Genomic DNA, 17,406 nt, shown 5'->3' with positions numbered 1-17,406 from the left:
ACAGTGTGCAAACCATTTGTTTAAAGATATAAACTGAAAGCTGTGAGACTATGAGCATAATTAATCAACAATAATTAGTAATGTTGTGATTACGGTTTCTTATTTAGGCTGGGGAGTGGGAGTAATATATTAAAGTCTTCTAAATTGTGAAGTGAACGGTGTAATTGAACTCTTCATTGTGGGTGGGTGTGAGTGAGGGAGATATGAGGTAAACTTATTAGTGTAGGCTGATATGTCAGGTCCCATTCAGCAAATTATGCACATGTGAATACTAAGAGACACATTACAGACAAAATCTGATGTACTGTGTGATATAGTTTGTGTTTATGAATCACATCAGTGTATTTGCCTCATCAAGGTGTCTTAAATTAGAATCCACATCATGTGACAGACTTACTTCGTATTCAAGACTGTATTCCTCATCGTCATATGATGCTTCCTCAACCTCCTCTTCCATGTTGTCTTGATCTTCCTGTAATTTAACATAGTAAGAGAAATTATTTCTGCCTTCTAATGATAAATAAAGAACATGATCAGCTAAAAATATGCTAATGAACAAACAAACTGAGAGAGAATAGATTATAACACATTTACATATTAGAGGCTAGATTTACACATTACATACTAAACTAATGAACAAAATTGGTAATCATGCTTTATAGAAAATTTTAATAGTTATAAATCACCCAAAAATGTAAATTCCATTAAAGCCATACAGGTTTGTAAAGACATGAGGGTGAGAATTTTCATTTTTGGGTGAATTATTCTCTTAGTTGAAATACAGATAATGTATTTCATGGCATATTTATTAAAGTATTACTGCATTGTGATTATGGGCAAACCACAGGTGTATTTAATGATCGGTTTAAGTGTATGATTAAAAGATTCATCTGGGGTTTATGCTTTTTTTAATGAAATATTTAGGCATATTTAGACAAGTCTATAGTATATCAGAATATTTCAGTAATCACAAAAATAAAGTTCAATGTAATAGAAAAAAGGTCATTATTTTGCACTGTTAAGCTCCCTTGGATGTGAATGATGTGTGAATGTCAGGTTAGGTGCGATGATGAAACATTTACCAAACGTTTCCTTTGCCGTTTTTGCCGTCCTTTATTTCCTTTGCCCTGGTTGAGAGTTTAGCAGTTGAGAAGCATCATAATTTATGAGATGGCTTTAAATAACAATCATCAGACATATTTAGAGACACTTAGGAGGTTAGCAGCCATGACTTTTTATTATATTTAATTGCAACGTTTAGTATTAGTTATGTCTGGTTAGGTGTTTACTATTATTGCACAGATTAAGATGTTCACCCTTATAAAGAAATTTGGCTGCTTAACCCTATAAAGCCTACTGTATCATAGTTGATATGCAAATATCATACAATACAAGCCATGAAAGCCTGATGTATCAATTATGATACTTTGTTTTTTTGTGTTTAGATTTTCTATCATTATTTGTAATAATTTATTATTGTTATTTTTGTCTAATTATTTCATATGTCAGGCATTACAGGGTTAATAGCCAAAACATGTTTATGGCTAATTTGACTTTTTATTAAGGTATGTTTTGTTCATTTACAGTAAGTATAACATAGAACTGAGACATCAAGATCACTTTACCTTCCCTCTCTCTCTGCCTTTCTTCTTCTCTCCAGATGTTTTCTTCCCCGTGTCCTCATGGCTGTGGAAAACTGTCTCCATACTTACCTCTACCTTCCCAGAACCCAACTGTCAAAAAAGAAAAAACTGCTTTTTTATGATTGAAACTTGTTTTAAAAGTAGTCATTCGATGGTATTATGTAAATCAGAAAAAAAGACAAATCATTTTAAAGGGATTGTTCACCCAAAAATGAAAATCATCCCATGATTTACTCACCCTCAAGGTGATATATGACATTCTTCTTTCAGAGGAATACAATCGGAGTTATATAAAAAAAATGTCCTGGCTAATCCAAGCATTATAATGGCAGTGAATAGCAGCCCAAAATTGAAGCCCATTATAAAAGTAATTCACACGACTCCGGGGGTTAATAAAGGCCTTCTGAAGCGAATTGATGGGTTTGTGTAAGAAAATATCCATATTTAAAACTTTATAAAGAAAAATATCTAGCTTCCGCCAGACCGTCTTCAGTGCTCAGTTTACGAAGAAAGTGTAACGCCTCTCGCAGTTTACTTTATAACGTGTTAAATATGGATATTTTTCTTACACAAAAGCATCACTTTGCTTCAGAAGGCCTTTATTAACCCCCAGAGCCGTGTGGATTACTTTTATAATGGATTGATGCACTTTTTTGGCCTTCAAATTTGGGTCTGCCATTCACTGTCATTATAATGCTTGGAAGAGCCAGGAGATTTTTTTTTATATAACTCAGATTGCATTCGACTGAAAGAAGAATGTAATATACACTTTAGGGTGGCTTGAGGGTGAGTAAATCCTGGGGTAATTTTCATTTTTGGGTGAACTATTCACTTAAGCAAATTTACATCGAATTGATGAGCTCTGATTTATTAAAAATGTATAAGTGCTGAGGTGTATGTTTGGCATTATCATAGATGGAGTGCATTGTGTCCATATAAACCACAATATTAATGAGCTTCAGTACAATAAACAACATCATTAAATATGATTAGTGAACATACCCTCTCAGAGGAAGTGTTGGTTTGGAGAAATTTCAAAGGTGTTACATCACTGAAGTTGGTCTCCACAAGTTTCTTTTCTTCGACATCTACCAGCTTGTCCTTTGTTTTACTCAGGTCAGTCTTTTTGTGAATAGTAGAGATGGTCGAAAGGGTAGGACCCACTTCTGTTTCCTCCACAGGCTCCTTAAAAAACAAGACAAGCCATTGAATTAAAAACAACAACAACAAAAATACAGCTTTCATTAAATCTTGAACTCAATCGGCACATGAGAGGGACAACATCACATTACTCATTGAAAAAGCAACATTGAATCAGAGCAAATCAATATCTGAAAAACTAAAAGTATTGATGTTAGGTTATAGATTGTGAATAATGGTGCTGCAATTACTGACAAAGGAACGAATGTTTGCTTACAGGACTGGGTTCAGGTGTCTGCACCTCTTCAAGATCAGTCTCTTCATCAATCAAATCCGCATCAGGTAATGACTCTTGTGGGTGATTGTACTTTACTGAGCTCTGTGGATTAGGAAGAGCTCTCATGATTCAATAGGCTTAATATAGCCATACTATTATTGCTGATAGTAGGTATGCATGCAGTCTGTATAGAAGTCAAAGTGTTTGTATTATTGTAATAGTAATTTGTTTTCCTGGGATGTTTTGTATGTTTAAGAGGCTACACACAGTGTATTCGGTGATGACGTTGGAGTCAGGCTCCTGTCTGTCTCCTTTCACTCTTTTGCTGGTGCCGATCTCATGAAGAAGCTCCTCCATTCCATCCTGAAGCAGCCTGTCAATCAAGGCTTTCAGCAGCGAGAGCTGGGAAGTGGGATTTTATTTATTGCAAATGTGGTACTGTTTTATTGTCAGAATTGTTGGAATTCATATACTAAATACAGATAGATGACAATAAAATGGTTAATAATGGGGTGTGATCATATACTGGTGGTCAATTTCAAACCCTTACTGCATGATTCACATTTGTTAGTGAGTAAATTCATTTTTAAAACAAAAAGTAATTTAAATTATTTATGTTATGGATGTAATGAATGAAACCTTCATTGAGAATATTGTTTTAAATAGTAAAAAATAGTAAATATAGCAAATCGAATTAATTAATTTAATATTAAAGCTTACTATTTGATCAAAATGTAAGTAAAGGTTAATCTAGGAGCTAATTATATTTGATTCTGTTATTAGTTAGTAAAACACCTATTGTTCAAATATAGTGTCATTTTTTTTCTTCTGTTTTTAACATTTCGTATTTTGATATAAGTAAAAATAGTCACTCAATTTGGCTACAAATAATTCAATCTATAAAAACATTTTATTCATATCTCTCTATTCTTATATAGCATTACTTCCAGGCAACATGCCTAAAAAGAACCCTTATCCCCCGCATCCATTATAACACTTAATATGGGGAACACATATTCACTATTAACTATGACTTTTTCCCTCAATATGTTCCTAATTTACTGCTTAATAATAGTTAGGTAGTTGTTGTATTGTTTAAATTTTGGTATTGGGTAGGATTAATGGGTGTAGAATATGGTCATGCAAAATAAAGCATTAATATGTGATTTATAAATACTAATAAACAGCCAATATGCAAGCTAATACGCAATTAGTTTTCCCCATACTAAAGTGTTAGCATTATTATTGAAGTCCATTTATGTAAAAATACAGAAAACTTACTTTAATACCATATGAATCAAATAATCCTTCAATGTCCTGAAATAGAACAAAACAATATGTTTACACCACCTAAGATCAGCTTTGTAATGAAGTAAATTATGTATAGGCATTAAGTAACCATGAAGACCTTCATTTCAACAGCTCTCCCAGGGCCCGCATCACCCTGTTAAATAATACATTGCCCACTATCATTCCTTCTGCAACATAGAGATGTGAAGATAACTTGTGCAATCAATAAGATGTAGAAAGTTTGGTACCTTCTCTCCTTTCAACCCCATTTCTCCTTTCTCTCCCTGCCAACCAAAGGAGAAAAATTAGATATAGATATAATTAGATATTTCTTAAAGGATTTTTGGCAATTTATAGGCTGCTTTACCTTCATCCCAGGAGGACCCTAAACACACAGAAATACAAGTAAGGGCTAAAAAAAGTACCTCAAACTGATACATTTTCAAAAACATAAAAGCCTCACATGTCTTTTGCATCTAAATGTCTCAATGGTATGCAGTCACATGTTCTGATTATATGGTAAAGAAGCTCGTATTTACAAGGATATCAATGTGACGCACTCACCGGCGCACCAGGGGGTCCCATTGGTATGGGGAATGCTTTTTTTATGTCCTCAATAGACATACCCTGGGAACAAACACAGATATAATTTAACAGTAGTCATGGTTGCAAATACAATTTTGTCTAAGCTCAAACAAAAAACTTGTACCTCTTGGAGAACAATGGGAGGACCTGGCAAGCCTGGAGATCCTTGCTCTCCTTTTTGACCTTCATTTCCCTAAGGCAGTTCAAATGACAAAAAATACATAACATATAATGGAAAAACAAACCATTTAATCATACCACAGTTTGCTTAAAACTGTTGATTTTGGATTATCTTACGTTTGCACCAGGTTCACCTTTTTCACCCTATGCATTAAAATAAGAAATCATGTTAGCCAAATACATTTAAACTTAAATAGGGTTTAATGGGATAATGGAATTGTTCATATCAGTCTGTTCTCCCACCTTTGTTCCTTCATCACCCTTTGGACCTTGTTCTCCCTGAAAAAAAAAAGGTTTCGTTTAAAAAAAAAAAAAGTAAAAAAAAAAAAAAAAAAAAACATGTAGTGCAGAATTATTAAGCACATTGATTTTCTGATCATATTTTTTTTCCAGGCACATTTAACCAATTCCAAACCACATTAATCTTAATAACTACTATTCATTTTATATTTAATCATTTATAAGTGATATATAATTGTTCATGAAGGCTGGAAATATAAAACACCTTATATTCAGGTGTGCAGAATTATTAGGCATGTTTTCTTTTACAGAAAAAATGAGTCAAAAAAGAGATTTGACAGACTGAAAAGTCAAAAATTATGAAATGCCCATGAGAAGGATACGATGCTAATGCAATACTAGACATTGCAGTTAAGGCATGACCATTGGACAGTGAAATGCTCATTGGGTCAGCAGGGTCAGACAAAAACGTGGCGAAGAAAAGACACGTTAACTGCAAAAGAATTAAGAGATAAGGTGAAGAATTAAGGGTGAAACCATCAGGAACCCTTTAGTCTCCAGCGCCACCATTTTCCAGAACTGCAACCTGGAGTCTTCAGAAGTGCAAGGTGTCAAGATCTCAGAGATTTAAGTCAGGTAAAGAATCCTAAAAAACGAAGAATCACAAGCTGAAGTGTTGTAAAATACATGAAGACTGTTTTTATAGGCTTTATAGACAGATAATACATCCTCCTGTACCACTGTTTGAAGAATTCATCTTCCAGAATCTGCCAGTAAGTTTTGGGAGTTAATCTGCAAAATGGACTTCAGGACAGGAGATGGACTAAAAATGAACTCCGAAAACGTACTGCCAGATTCTGGAAGATGAATTCTTCAAACAGTGGTACAGGAGGATGTGATGCTGGTCCTTCAAGAGTCACTCTCAACCGATCTGTCTGTAAATCCTATAAATAAAAAAAATCAGTCTTCTGTATTCACACCACTTCTTCATGTATTTTACAACACTTCAGCTTGTGATTCTGGTAGTGGTCATTTTTTAGGATTCTTTACCTAACTAAAGCCTCTGAGATCCTGACACCTTGCACTTCTGAAGACTCCACGTTGCAGTTCTGGAAAATGGTGGCGCTGGAGACTAAAGGGTTCCTGATGGTTTCACACTTAATTCTTCACCTTATTTCTTAATTATTTTGCTGTTAACATGTGTTTTTTTTTCGCCACTTGTTTTTGTCTGACCCTGCTTACCCAATGAGCATTTCACTGTCCAATGGTCACGCCTTAATTGCGATGTCTAGTATTGCATTAGTATCGTATCCTTCTCATGGGCATTTAATAATTTTTGACTTTTCAGTCTGTCAAATCTCTTTTTTTAGCTCATTTTATCTGTAAAAGAAAACATGCCTAATAATTCTGCACACCTGAATATGAAAGTTTTTTATTTTATTTCTAGCCTTCATGAACAATTATATATCACTTATAAATGATTAAATACAAAATTAATAGTAGTTATTAAGATGAATGTGGTTTTGAATTGGTAAAATGGGCCTGATCAGAAAATCAACGTGCCTAATAATTCTGCACGCAGTGTATATTAAACATACATCTTTTCCGGCAACTCCACGTTTCCCATCAACTCCAGGTTTGCCCTGAAAGAAGAGAGAACAGAACATAAGAACAGAGAGGAAATTAATAGCTTTATTATAGAGATGTTATGGTTATATCTGCTGTAAATGTTACTACTGTATACTCACAGGTGTTCCAGGTAAACCAGGCATACCAGTAATCCCAGCACGCCCAGGATCTCCTTTCTGTTTAATAAAAAAAAAAACGTTTTGAGGACTCTCCATAAACATAATGATTTTTATACTGTACAAACTTTAAATTAGGGGAGACATTTGGATCACACACGTACACACACTGAAAAGTACAGCATTAACTCTAATTATAATAATAATAATAATCTGTTCTTCAAGAACAAAAGATAACCTTTAGATAAAAGCATGTACTTGACAGATTGGAATATTTTAGCAAAATTCTCCTTTTTCATTTAGCAAAATGACAATGACAATGACAAACATTAAAAGGGTCCTACAGACTCATTAGCTGACATTGTGTATTTTGATGCCATTTAATGCTGTACACCTGTCGCACACCCTGCAATTCAGTTAATGTCACTGATATTTAAAATGTGAATCACATGATAAATGATCACAAAATAATTGTTATTAGGCCTACTCACTGGTCCTGGGTCCCCACTCTGTCCTGGTTCACCCTGCGTACACACAACCACATGGTTAATTATAACTGCAAATAATTACAACAGTACATATGAAGAGAATGATTAGCCGTCATATTGCAGAAATATTGAAACAGGAAGTAGTCGAACCTTAGATCCAGGGCTTCCTGGTAGACCATCTCTTCCTGTGCTAGATCCCAACTAGAAGAGAACGAAAATGGAGCTACATTAATTAACTCATTAAAAGACATGCCATCTGAAAAACTGACAAAATGTATGCATTTTATTTATTTATGACTTTATATTGACTCACCAATGAATTCCCTGGAGGTCCTGGTTTACCTTCAGGACCCTAAACGATAAAAAAAGCAAATTGTAACCAATATCATTCCGTTTTTAATAATGCATACATAGGATGTGAAAACCTCACTTACAGGTGGTCCCGGACGTCCCGTCTCCCCCTGAAGTCCTGCGAGTCCCGGCTCACCAGGTTCACCCTTTAAAGACACCACCAAATATATACACAACTCACAATTGACTGAAGTTTCCTAGATTGTTGTTGTGTATATGTAAATGTGTATACATTTCTGGATGTCTTACATTACCTTAATGGCCCTGAGAATGGTGTTGTCTGATGTGGTAAACTAGGGGAAAAGAATTATGAGAATCTGAAGACACTGACAATTTGTATTAACAAAGATAACCATAAAATGGCCAATCAAACGAATTACAAAAAAAAGTGACTGCCACAAGAGCAATATTATCTTGACAGTTTTTGACATGTGTAACAAACAAATTTTAAATCAACCAACCGACATGATCACATTAATATTCATGTATGTTAAATAGCTTGATTATAATACCCAGTAAGGACAGTGAAACTCACTTGAGTATTTCCCGGTGGTCCCGGCAGCCCCTGCAGAGAATACAATATTAATATGGTGACTCCTGCTCTTTAATTTATCATCGGAGAGCCCCAGCATGACAAGAATAACTGAGATTCTGTTATGCAAGCACAGAGCATGACCGGCCAATGAATTATTGAATTCCTCTTTAAAAAAGTATACAAAATAAAGTTATTCTTGTGCTTTTTAATAGCACGCACCTGCTCGCCTTTCTCTCCTTTGTGTCCCTCTGTACCCTGAAAAATATGGACATTCATTATCAAACGGTATTGACTATTCTGTGTTATTATGTTTCATAATTCAGTGGCACTCTGAAAGTGCTTCAGAAGAGCATTTGATCAATGATTGTCAATAATATGTAAAATAAAAGGAATCTGCTTACTGGTAACCCTAATTTCCCAGGCTCGCCTTTTCCCCCAGGGTCACCGGGTCGTCCTGGAAGACCGAGAGGGCCCTGACATTGGAGATGAGGAGAATATATATATATACAATGAGGAAGAAATAAAGATTTAAAAGGGGGAGGGTGATATTATTACAAACAGGCCAATACAGAATATCGGATTTGGAAATTGCATGGCCGTCGGAAGCAAAATAAATGTGGGTGCGTCCTCTGCCATGTACATTAAGTACAAATATACTGCGTTGTTTACTAAATGTCTGGTTGGGCCAGACAAAATTACAGAAATCACTGAACAATTTAGAGTGGCAATAGTGTAGGGTAAGACGCATAGCATCAAGTTTTGACACAAATCGACCCGAGGTTCGAATCCGCCTTTTGCCGAACTCGCTCCACTCCCTTTTCCCATCACATATCAGATCGGAAAGGCATTTATCAATTGGAAATAAAGCGTCTAACATGTGTTTAATAATAAGTGTTTATCGGTTAGCGGTAGGTGAACAGACGTGCTGATATAGAGAGGATAAAATTGAGTGGGTCCAATATCATTGATCATAAAAAGTGTGTTGGTCTTGTCCACATACAATGGTTCGGACGCCCATGGGAAATTGTGATTTGGAGGTTTAGAAGAGAGACTACCTTGACACCTCTCTCTCCAGGTTCTCCTGGTGAACCAGACTCTCCCTGTAACAAATAAAGTTATAATAATAAAAAGTAATAAAACCTGAAATCATCTACACACTGTAAAGACACAAACAGCTTAATAGACATAAAAAAGGCTAGTGTGAGATTTAGGGGACGTAAAATATCATTAACTCAGTGTAAAAACAATAGAATCTCCAACATAATAGAAAAACATGATGATTGTGTATGAAGGTGTGGGTCTCTCTGTGCTGCTTATTGTTGAGTCTCACCCTTGATCCGACCTCCCCTTTCAGTCCTGGCACACCCTGAAATTTAATTAAATATTTATGACAAAACATTAATTGAGAAGCAAACAATGGATAGTTTATAACCCTTCAAAATCTCTAATATCCTTAATGCAATGATGCAAAGCGCACATACACACATGCTCACAAATACACACTCGCACACTTCTTGTATCAGTCACTCTGGGCTCTCGATTTACTTACATCTTTACCTCTTAGTCCTGTAGAACCAGGGTTGCCTGGGAAACCCACCTCCCCTTTCTCTCCTTTGGACCCATCATTGCCCTGGACACAACCAAAAGGAAGTGTTCATGTGCTTGATCTGTTTCATTTAATCTTTCATGCCTTCTCTTTGCCAAAGATTCACAATCACCTTTGTAGTGTGACAGAATTTCACAGGTATTAAAATCAAGAGCGTATAAGAAACTTACTTTTGCCCCTGGTTTCCCTGATAATCCAACATTACCCTGTGCATTAAAAAAAAGAAGTGAGACAGAACAGTCTAAATATTGATTGATTGTCTTCTAAAACATATATAAAAGCCACAAAAGATTAATTAAAAAAACATATATAGTCAATTGTATAATGTCAAAGCCAGGTTGACAAAGATTAAATGTTACATTTAGGCTATACAAGATTCTGTACATCATAAATAATGTGACTTCCTGTGGACTAATGATGTCATTACCTGCCCCTACAGTCAGTAAGAATGTTCTTTCTGAAATATTAATTATTAATACTTTTATTCAGCAAGGATGCATTAAATTGATCAAAAATATTACAAAAGAGTTCAATTTAAAATTAGCTATTCTTTTGAACTTTATATTAATCAAAGAATCCTAAAAAAAATTGATCAAGATTTCCACAAAAATATTAAGCAGCACAACTGTTTTCAAACATAATTAAGAAATAATAGTATAATTATTGTGCAACAAATCAGCTTATTAGAATGATTTCCAATGGATCATGTGACACTGAAGACTGGCGTAATGATGCGGAAAATTCAGCTTTACCATCAGAGCAATAAATTACATTTTAAAATATATTAAAATAGAAAACAGTTATTTTAAGCTGCAATAATATTTCACAATAGTACTGTTTTTACTTTATTTTTCATCAAATAAATGCAGCCTTGGTGAGCATAAGAGACTTCTTTCAAAATCATAAAAAAATCGTATCGATCCCTAATGCTAGTATATAAATATATAACTGGGGTCCATTTAATATATTCCTAATAAAGATCTGAGAGGTTAAAACGTTGTTGTTGTTGAATAAAATCTGAAGGAATAAAATTAGCGTGTCGACATTTTTTTCAGTTTTCTGCATTGTGTCCTGTGGTTGGAAGTAAACACTTTTCTAAATGCTATTCTATAAGTCTCATAAACACTCACTCTTTCTCCACTCTCTCCCTTGGGACCAGACTGACCGGGGATTCCAAATCCAGGATTGCCCTTTAAAAACCCAGAAGATAACACATCAGAACATTCATATTGGCAGCTAATCAAAAAATGCAATGAATTGTACTTTCACATCCAACACAACAAATACACACCTACCTTTTCACCTTTATCACCCTGATCTCCTTTCATTCCTTGTGGTCCTGGTGGCCCAACTTGTCCGACATCCCCCTTTATACCCAGTTCAGGGGGGAAAAAATCTTTAAAATCTCTACTGATGACCATTTCACACAACATGTAACCAAACAACATACATCACAGATATGGCCAATATGACAGCTGTGCTCAAGCTCAATTTTGTTTATTTAGGGTTATCACCTAAAAACACCTTTAATTAAATGCACCAATCAGATTTTACCCCTGGGGTGTTTAACCCTGGGGTTGTAGTTTATAAAACTGTGTGTTCATTGACAAGCAGACCTGAGGGAGATATTGGTTTCGTATCGATGCTCACAACACTAATTAACTGTGTTTAAGTTGTCCAAGCGCTGGATGCACTGCTTGTTTTCATCAATGATGAAGGGAACCCAAAGGGAAATAAATCACAGACTTGAGTCAAGAGCTCTGGGTGGACGTACCACTCAAAGATGACCAGGCTTGGTGCAGACAATTGTTCACATTTTATATATATATTTTGAAACGGATTCTTGTTTATCTTACCCTGGCACCCTTTTTCCCTGGAGGACCAAGTATCTGTGAAGTGTGAGGGGAAATATTAGCAATAGTGTATTTTTAATTAAAAACACAATGGCCGGTTTCACACACAGGGCTTAGATTAAACCAGGATTAGGCCTTAGTTCAATTAGTAACTTTTATAAAAGTGCCTTAGAAAAAAACATTACTGGTGTGCATCTTGAGACAAAACAATGGCACTGATATATTTTAAGATGTGCCAGTGCAAGTAGCTTTCAGTTAAAACAGCTTAAACATGCATTTTAGTCTGGGACTAGGTTTAAGCCTTGTTTGTGGAATCAGGGGAATGGTTTAGATGAGATACTAAGCTAAGGCATCATTTTTACCCCTTTAGCTGGGTCACCGGGAGCACCGCGCTGCCCCTGTAAATCAAGCATAGAAATATAAATCACACACAGTTTAATTGTACACTTCTATAAGTGCTGATTAATTTACTACAGACATTCCATGTGGGATCAAATAACTTTCAGTTTTGAAACACTGAAAGTCACATGGCTGACTACATTGTAGGGTGTATTTAAACTTGTTATTTAGAAGGGGATGTCCACATGCATAGCCAGTGTAATGTATTAGAAATTAAGAAAATAGTTTAGATTCACCTCATCACCCTTTCGTCCAGCAGCTCCAGGGAAGCCCTGAAGTTTAAAAAGAGAAAGTTGGCTTTCCCTCTAATCATTGCAAGAATTGTGAAATTAGTATTCAGCAAATATGAATGACCTCAGGTGCCTTGAGAGGTGCTTTGAGAGTATTGGTTCTCTGAGAGCATCTTTAGAGCTGCGGTAGAGCTCCAACCCAAGTGTTTTATCATGCCGTAGTGTTTCTAAGAGGACCGAGGGATAATGAGAAGTTGAATCGCTTCCTTGATCTCCTCTCTGAAGGCTTGGATTTAATAATGACTGCATAAGTTTAATTGGAAAGTAACTGAAAGTCTGAACTGCCAGAGATGGACACACAGTGGCAAGGTTGCATGTCAAGGATCAAATATAGAAGTCCTTCATTTTTTGCACATGTAAATCTCTCATTATTAGGCGGCGGAAACTCCATCCAGGTGTTTCTTTTTTCTAATCAGGTCAATCATTTGGATCTGGACCTTCGATGTGTATTTTGGAGTCCATCACTGGCCAGGGAGCAAAGAGGAGGCAGTTTTTCCTCTTTCTTAATCGACTCCTTTAATTTCCCCAGAGATCTATATCTCATTCTTGCCCTTAATAGAACTTCGACAGCACCATACAGAGTGGAAAAGTTTGAAGAGCGAACAAACGAATAAGGATTTGACTTTTTAACAAAAAGTGCAGGGCAGTGATTTAAACCAATTAACTGGTTCATCACACATCTGGTCTTCCCCAGCAGTTTCCATTTATATTTTCAGAGATGTGAACAAGTTACAAACTTACTGCAATTCCTGGAGGACCAATCGACCCGATTTCCCCACGTTCACCCTGTCAATTAAATGCAGTTATTGAGTACACTGAAGGATTTCAAATTTATCGTTGAGAACACGTGTCAGGTGTCAAATAATACCTTCAACATGCAAAGATTAATCTAAAATCAGATGGTTATTATTGCAAAATACACATGAGAGGGTGGTCAGGTCTTATGACCAGCTGACTATACATTAAGCAATTTATAACATGATTAAACTAATCAATTGGAATGACATATTGATTTGAGATGAAAATATTCTATTATGTGAGAGGAAAGAGCCAGAGTGATACAACAGATTATAAAATATCCTAGTGTAGTATATTGCCAAGTTTGCCAAAGGCAAAGAGTCAAATTTACACTTAAGCATCATAATCAAGTCACCTTTATTTATATTGCCCTTTTTAAAAATGCAGATTGTTTCAAAGCAGCTTCACAGTGTTAAACAGGAAAATAATGCAATAGAATTTGATTCGGCTGTACTCATTTCAAATATCATATACTGACAATGCGGGCAGATCAGTAATTTAGTTGAAAATTTATTTGAATAGTTAGTTGAAAATTTATTGTCCCCCAACTGAGCAAGCCAATCCAAAGGTGAGAGTGGCAAGGAATCAAAATTACATCAGGTGGCATAATGGAGAAAAATAAACCTTGGGAGAAACCAGGCTCAGTCGGGGTGCCAGTTCTCCTCTGGCCAACGAACAAACAGTGTATGATTATGATTCTGGCAACATTACAGGTCAGAAGTCATTTTAGAACGGAATAGTTGAAAGATCAGAGTCATCACGCAAGAGACGGGTTTATTGAGGATGCCGTGTCGATGAGGCAATTATTAGATAGGAATATTCGAAAGATTGGAGTCATCACACCGGAGACAGGTTTATTGAGGAATGCCGTGTCGATGAGGCATTTATTAGATAGGAATATTCGAAAGATCGGAGTCATCACGCAAGAGACGGGTTTATTGAGGATGTCGTGTCGACGATCCATTTATTAGATAGGAATATTCGAAAGATTGGAGTCATCACACCGGAGACGGGTTTATTGAGGATGCCGTGTCGATGAGGCTTTTATTAGATAGGAATATTCGAAAGATAGGAGTCATCACGCAAGAGACTGGTTTAATGAGGATGTCGTGTCGATGAGGCTTTTATTAGATAGGAATATTTTAAAGATCAGTCATAACGCCGGAGACGGGTTAATTGAGGATGTCGTGTCGATGAGGCATTTATTAGATAGGAATATTCGAAAGATTGGAGTTATCACGCAAGAGACGGGTTTATTGATAATACAAAAGTATTTGACCAAAGAATGCCAGAATTGAACAGAGAGCATCTTTTAATGAACAAGACAAGTTCTCAGGATGATGTTTAGTGCAGTTCATCCCATTGTACATTTTTGAACATGTTGAAAATTGAAGTAGGATGTATTATGGATCAGGTTATTAAATACAGAGCAGCCACAGCACTAAACAAAAGCACTAACTTGATGGGGTTTTTTTTTTTTTCTAATTGTAGAGGATGAGAAAATCGGTTATGTGCTTGAGAAAAATCATACCTTGTCTCCTTGATCTCCTTTAAGACCCTTTTTCCCCTAAAAACAGACAAAAACACAACCACAGTGAAACACCTCTGCCATAATGAAGACCTTAACATTTATTAAACAAGATTGCATTTAAGGCTGGCATCTGTTAAAAGGTTCATGCTGATTCACTGTGGAAGATTTAATCTGACAGCATGAATTGACAGATGAAACACTTTGTTGGTGAAATGATTTTGTATAGTCTGACGAACCCTGGGGCCTGCGATTCCCTGGACTCCTTGGATTCCTACTTCGCCCTTTGGATGAATATGGAAACTACAAATTACACATTGCAAGAGACAATTATCTGTCACTCTGCTCCATTGATTTTACATGCTTACCTTTGGGCCTTGTAATCCTGTATTACCCTGAAAAAAATTATTAGCATTGACTTAATAATTACCCTTAATATGTTCTGACAGCAGAACATACATAAGTTAATGAAATACTAATATGAGTGTGGTTTGTGGGTATGAGAAATATGTACCTTCTCTCCAGCTGGCCCAGGTGGACCTTGAACACCTTGAATTCCAATACCTTCCTCTCCCTTTATGATCAAAACAAAAGAAATTCAATCAAACAAACAGCTGCACTAAATTTAGCTTTGTGCAGAGAGGAAGAGCATTTTTTACAGCGCTCTGAACAATGAGACTTCCAAAACGATAGAAGGAAGATGAGCAGAAAGATTTAATTTATGCATTTTAACTATCCCATGCAAGCTGTAGGAAGTCATTGCTTAAAATAGCTTTAACATCACTGCTGAAAGTACAAAATGGCACGTGAAGCTGTTTTAGATATTTGTATCCCTAAATCTCACCCACCTTCTCCCCTTTCTGACCAGGAAGTCCTGGAAGTCCATCCACTCCTACAGGTCCTGGTAAACCTGCTAGACCCTTAGACAAACCACAAGATCCTAAATTAAATGACTTGTTTCATTATTTCAATACAACCTATTAAATGGCTCACTTATAGGCCTAGTTATGCAAATGAATATGGGATAATACACACTATATAATAATACACACTGTAGCTTTGAGAGAGTAACTAATAATGCACTAACATTATTCCCATGCTCCCCTTTCTCTCCTTTGGGACCTGGTTTTCCACGTGGACCCTAGAGAGTGTGAGAAGCATTATAATCACACATTCTATTTTGAATGTGTATCTTATGGTAAAATATTGCTTGTGCAGTAGATGACTTACTTTAGCACCAGATTCTCCAGTCTCACCCTAAGAGGAAGTAAAATTGGAGAAAAAAAAGCTGAAATCTCTCAAGTGTATGTGTATGGCTTTGGATTTAACATAAGATGATTATATAGATTATAATATTATTATATATATTAAAAAGGTAATCTTTATTTCGATGGTCCACTTAAGACATTCTACTAACTATAATTAACTTTGCAACTACATGTCAACTAACTCTCATTAGAGTATTAGTAGACTCCTAGTAGGTTAGGGTTCGGGTAAGTAGAATAAGTTTACATGTAGTTGCAAAGTTACTTATAGTCAGTAGAATGTCTGTTGGGGGACAATAAAAAAAAAGTGTTAGCAGATATTAAGCAGACAGTCTCTAATACTCTAATGACTGGTAGTTGAGATGTAGTTGCAAAGTTAGTTAGTAGAATGTCTAAAGTGGACTATCGAAATAAATTGTTACCGATTATAAAATAGACTCAAGTGTGCATCCTCAGGATATTTCATACTAACCTTAACAGAGAGTCCAGGAGACCCCAGAGGGCCAGGCAGACCAGGGAGTCCCGGAGGCCCTGATACCCCTGGGACCCCTGGAGCACCTGGGGGGCCCTTTTAATCAAGAGGAAAAAAGATTAATGAAAGAAAAATTCTATTTCATTTCATGCAAACTAGTTTAAAACAGCTGTTTAGTATGACACCATTACTTACAGAGGATCCTGGTTCTCCTTTACGTCCTGGAATAACCTCCATACCTCCCATCACATAGCCTGGCTCACCCTACACGAAAAGTTAATATAGGTCAACTTGCATTAAATAGGTTTTGTTTATTTGTTTAAAACTAAATGAATCAATAAAATAAAACCATACAACATACTTGTCAATAATTAAACTTACTCTCTCTCCTCTCTGCCCTTTAGGTCCAGTATTACCAGGAGGCCCCTGAGATTGGGGGAAAAGAGTGACAGGGAGAGATGGACAGAAAGTTTTCAGACACAATCACACAGAGAATAATCAACTTGTCTAAAACGTGAGACTTTTAATAAAAAAGGGAGAAACTTTAAAAGAAAGTAGGGGCAAATTCTCTATACTGACTAGCCATAATCACATTTCTCATTACTCCCTCTGTGAATCACTAACATAATTGCACCTTTCCCAATTCTCCTACTAAGATATACATATATAGGACATTGCGTACATGCTTTAAATGAGTGAGACTACAGAATATACAGATTTA

The 17,406-nt window shown here is 35.9% G+C and overlaps 1 protein-coding gene across 1 annotated transcript in view; it reads right to left on the bottom strand.

Moving 5' to 3' along the window:
• col7a1l (collagen type VII alpha 1-like) overlaps positions 1–17,406 on the bottom strand; it is a gene marked incomplete at its 3' end in the record, with an annotated part of 75,007 nt that overhangs the window by 18,383 nt on the left and 39,218 nt on the right. Inside the window, exons 31-74 of the mRNA XM_079816479.1 lie at positions 17,067–17,111; positions 16,881–16,949; positions 16,686–16,781; positions 16,179–16,205; positions 16,036–16,089; positions 15,797–15,868; positions 15,463–15,522; positions 15,317–15,343; positions 15,188–15,232; positions 14,952–14,987; positions 13,364–13,408; positions 12,569–12,604; positions 12,296–12,331; positions 11,937–11,969; positions 11,376–11,447; positions 11,211–11,270; positions 10,251–10,286; positions 10,024–10,104; positions 9,805–9,840; positions 9,530–9,574; positions 8,876–8,947; positions 8,694–8,729; positions 8,475–8,504; positions 8,194–8,232; positions 8,023–8,085; positions 7,902–7,940; positions 7,739–7,789; positions 7,592–7,624; positions 7,104–7,160; positions 6,954–6,998; positions 5,359–5,394; positions 5,233–5,259; positions 5,060–5,128; positions 4,915–4,977; positions 4,718–4,735; positions 4,599–4,634; positions 4,469–4,504; positions 4,342–4,377; positions 3,328–3,462; positions 3,061–3,162; positions 2,646–2,828; positions 1,626–1,733; positions 1,083–1,127; positions 398–472 (exon numbers count right to left, since the gene is read on the bottom strand). Coding sequence (XP_079672605.1) covers positions 398–472; positions 1,083–1,127; positions 1,626–1,733; positions 2,646–2,828; positions 3,061–3,162; positions 3,328–3,462; positions 4,342–4,377; positions 4,469–4,504; positions 4,599–4,634; positions 4,718–4,735; positions 4,915–4,977; positions 5,060–5,128; positions 5,233–5,259; positions 5,359–5,394; positions 6,954–6,998; positions 7,104–7,160; positions 7,592–7,624; positions 7,739–7,789; positions 7,902–7,940; positions 8,023–8,085; positions 8,194–8,232; positions 8,475–8,504; positions 8,694–8,729; positions 8,876–8,947; positions 9,530–9,574; positions 9,805–9,840; positions 10,024–10,104; positions 10,251–10,286; positions 11,211–11,270; positions 11,376–11,447; positions 11,937–11,969; positions 12,296–12,331; positions 12,569–12,604; positions 13,364–13,408; positions 14,952–14,987; positions 15,188–15,232; positions 15,317–15,343; positions 15,463–15,522; positions 15,797–15,868; positions 16,036–16,089; positions 16,179–16,205; positions 16,686–16,781; positions 16,881–16,949; positions 17,067–17,111 — 2,445 coding nt within the window. The remainder of the gene's footprint in view (positions 1–397; positions 473–1,082; positions 1,128–1,625; positions 1,734–2,645; positions 2,829–3,060; positions 3,163–3,327; positions 3,463–4,341; positions 4,378–4,468; positions 4,505–4,598; positions 4,635–4,717; positions 4,736–4,914; positions 4,978–5,059; positions 5,129–5,232; positions 5,260–5,358; positions 5,395–6,953; positions 6,999–7,103; positions 7,161–7,591; positions 7,625–7,738; positions 7,790–7,901; positions 7,941–8,022; positions 8,086–8,193; positions 8,233–8,474; positions 8,505–8,693; positions 8,730–8,875; positions 8,948–9,529; positions 9,575–9,804; positions 9,841–10,023; positions 10,105–10,250; positions 10,287–11,210; positions 11,271–11,375; positions 11,448–11,936; positions 11,970–12,295; positions 12,332–12,568; positions 12,605–13,363; positions 13,409–14,951; positions 14,988–15,187; positions 15,233–15,316; positions 15,344–15,462; positions 15,523–15,796; positions 15,869–16,035; positions 16,090–16,178; positions 16,206–16,685; positions 16,782–16,880; positions 16,950–17,066; positions 17,112–17,406) is intronic.

The sequence above is a fragment of the Gobio gobio genome (genome assembly GCF_949357685.1).
Source record: "Gobio gobio genome assembly, chromosome: 5".
Taxonomy (NCBI): domain Eukaryota; kingdom Metazoa; phylum Chordata; class Actinopteri; order Cypriniformes; family Gobionidae; genus Gobio; species Gobio gobio.
Note: the sequence above shows the minus strand (reverse complement) of the source record. Positions and strands in the feature narration are given on the sequence as shown.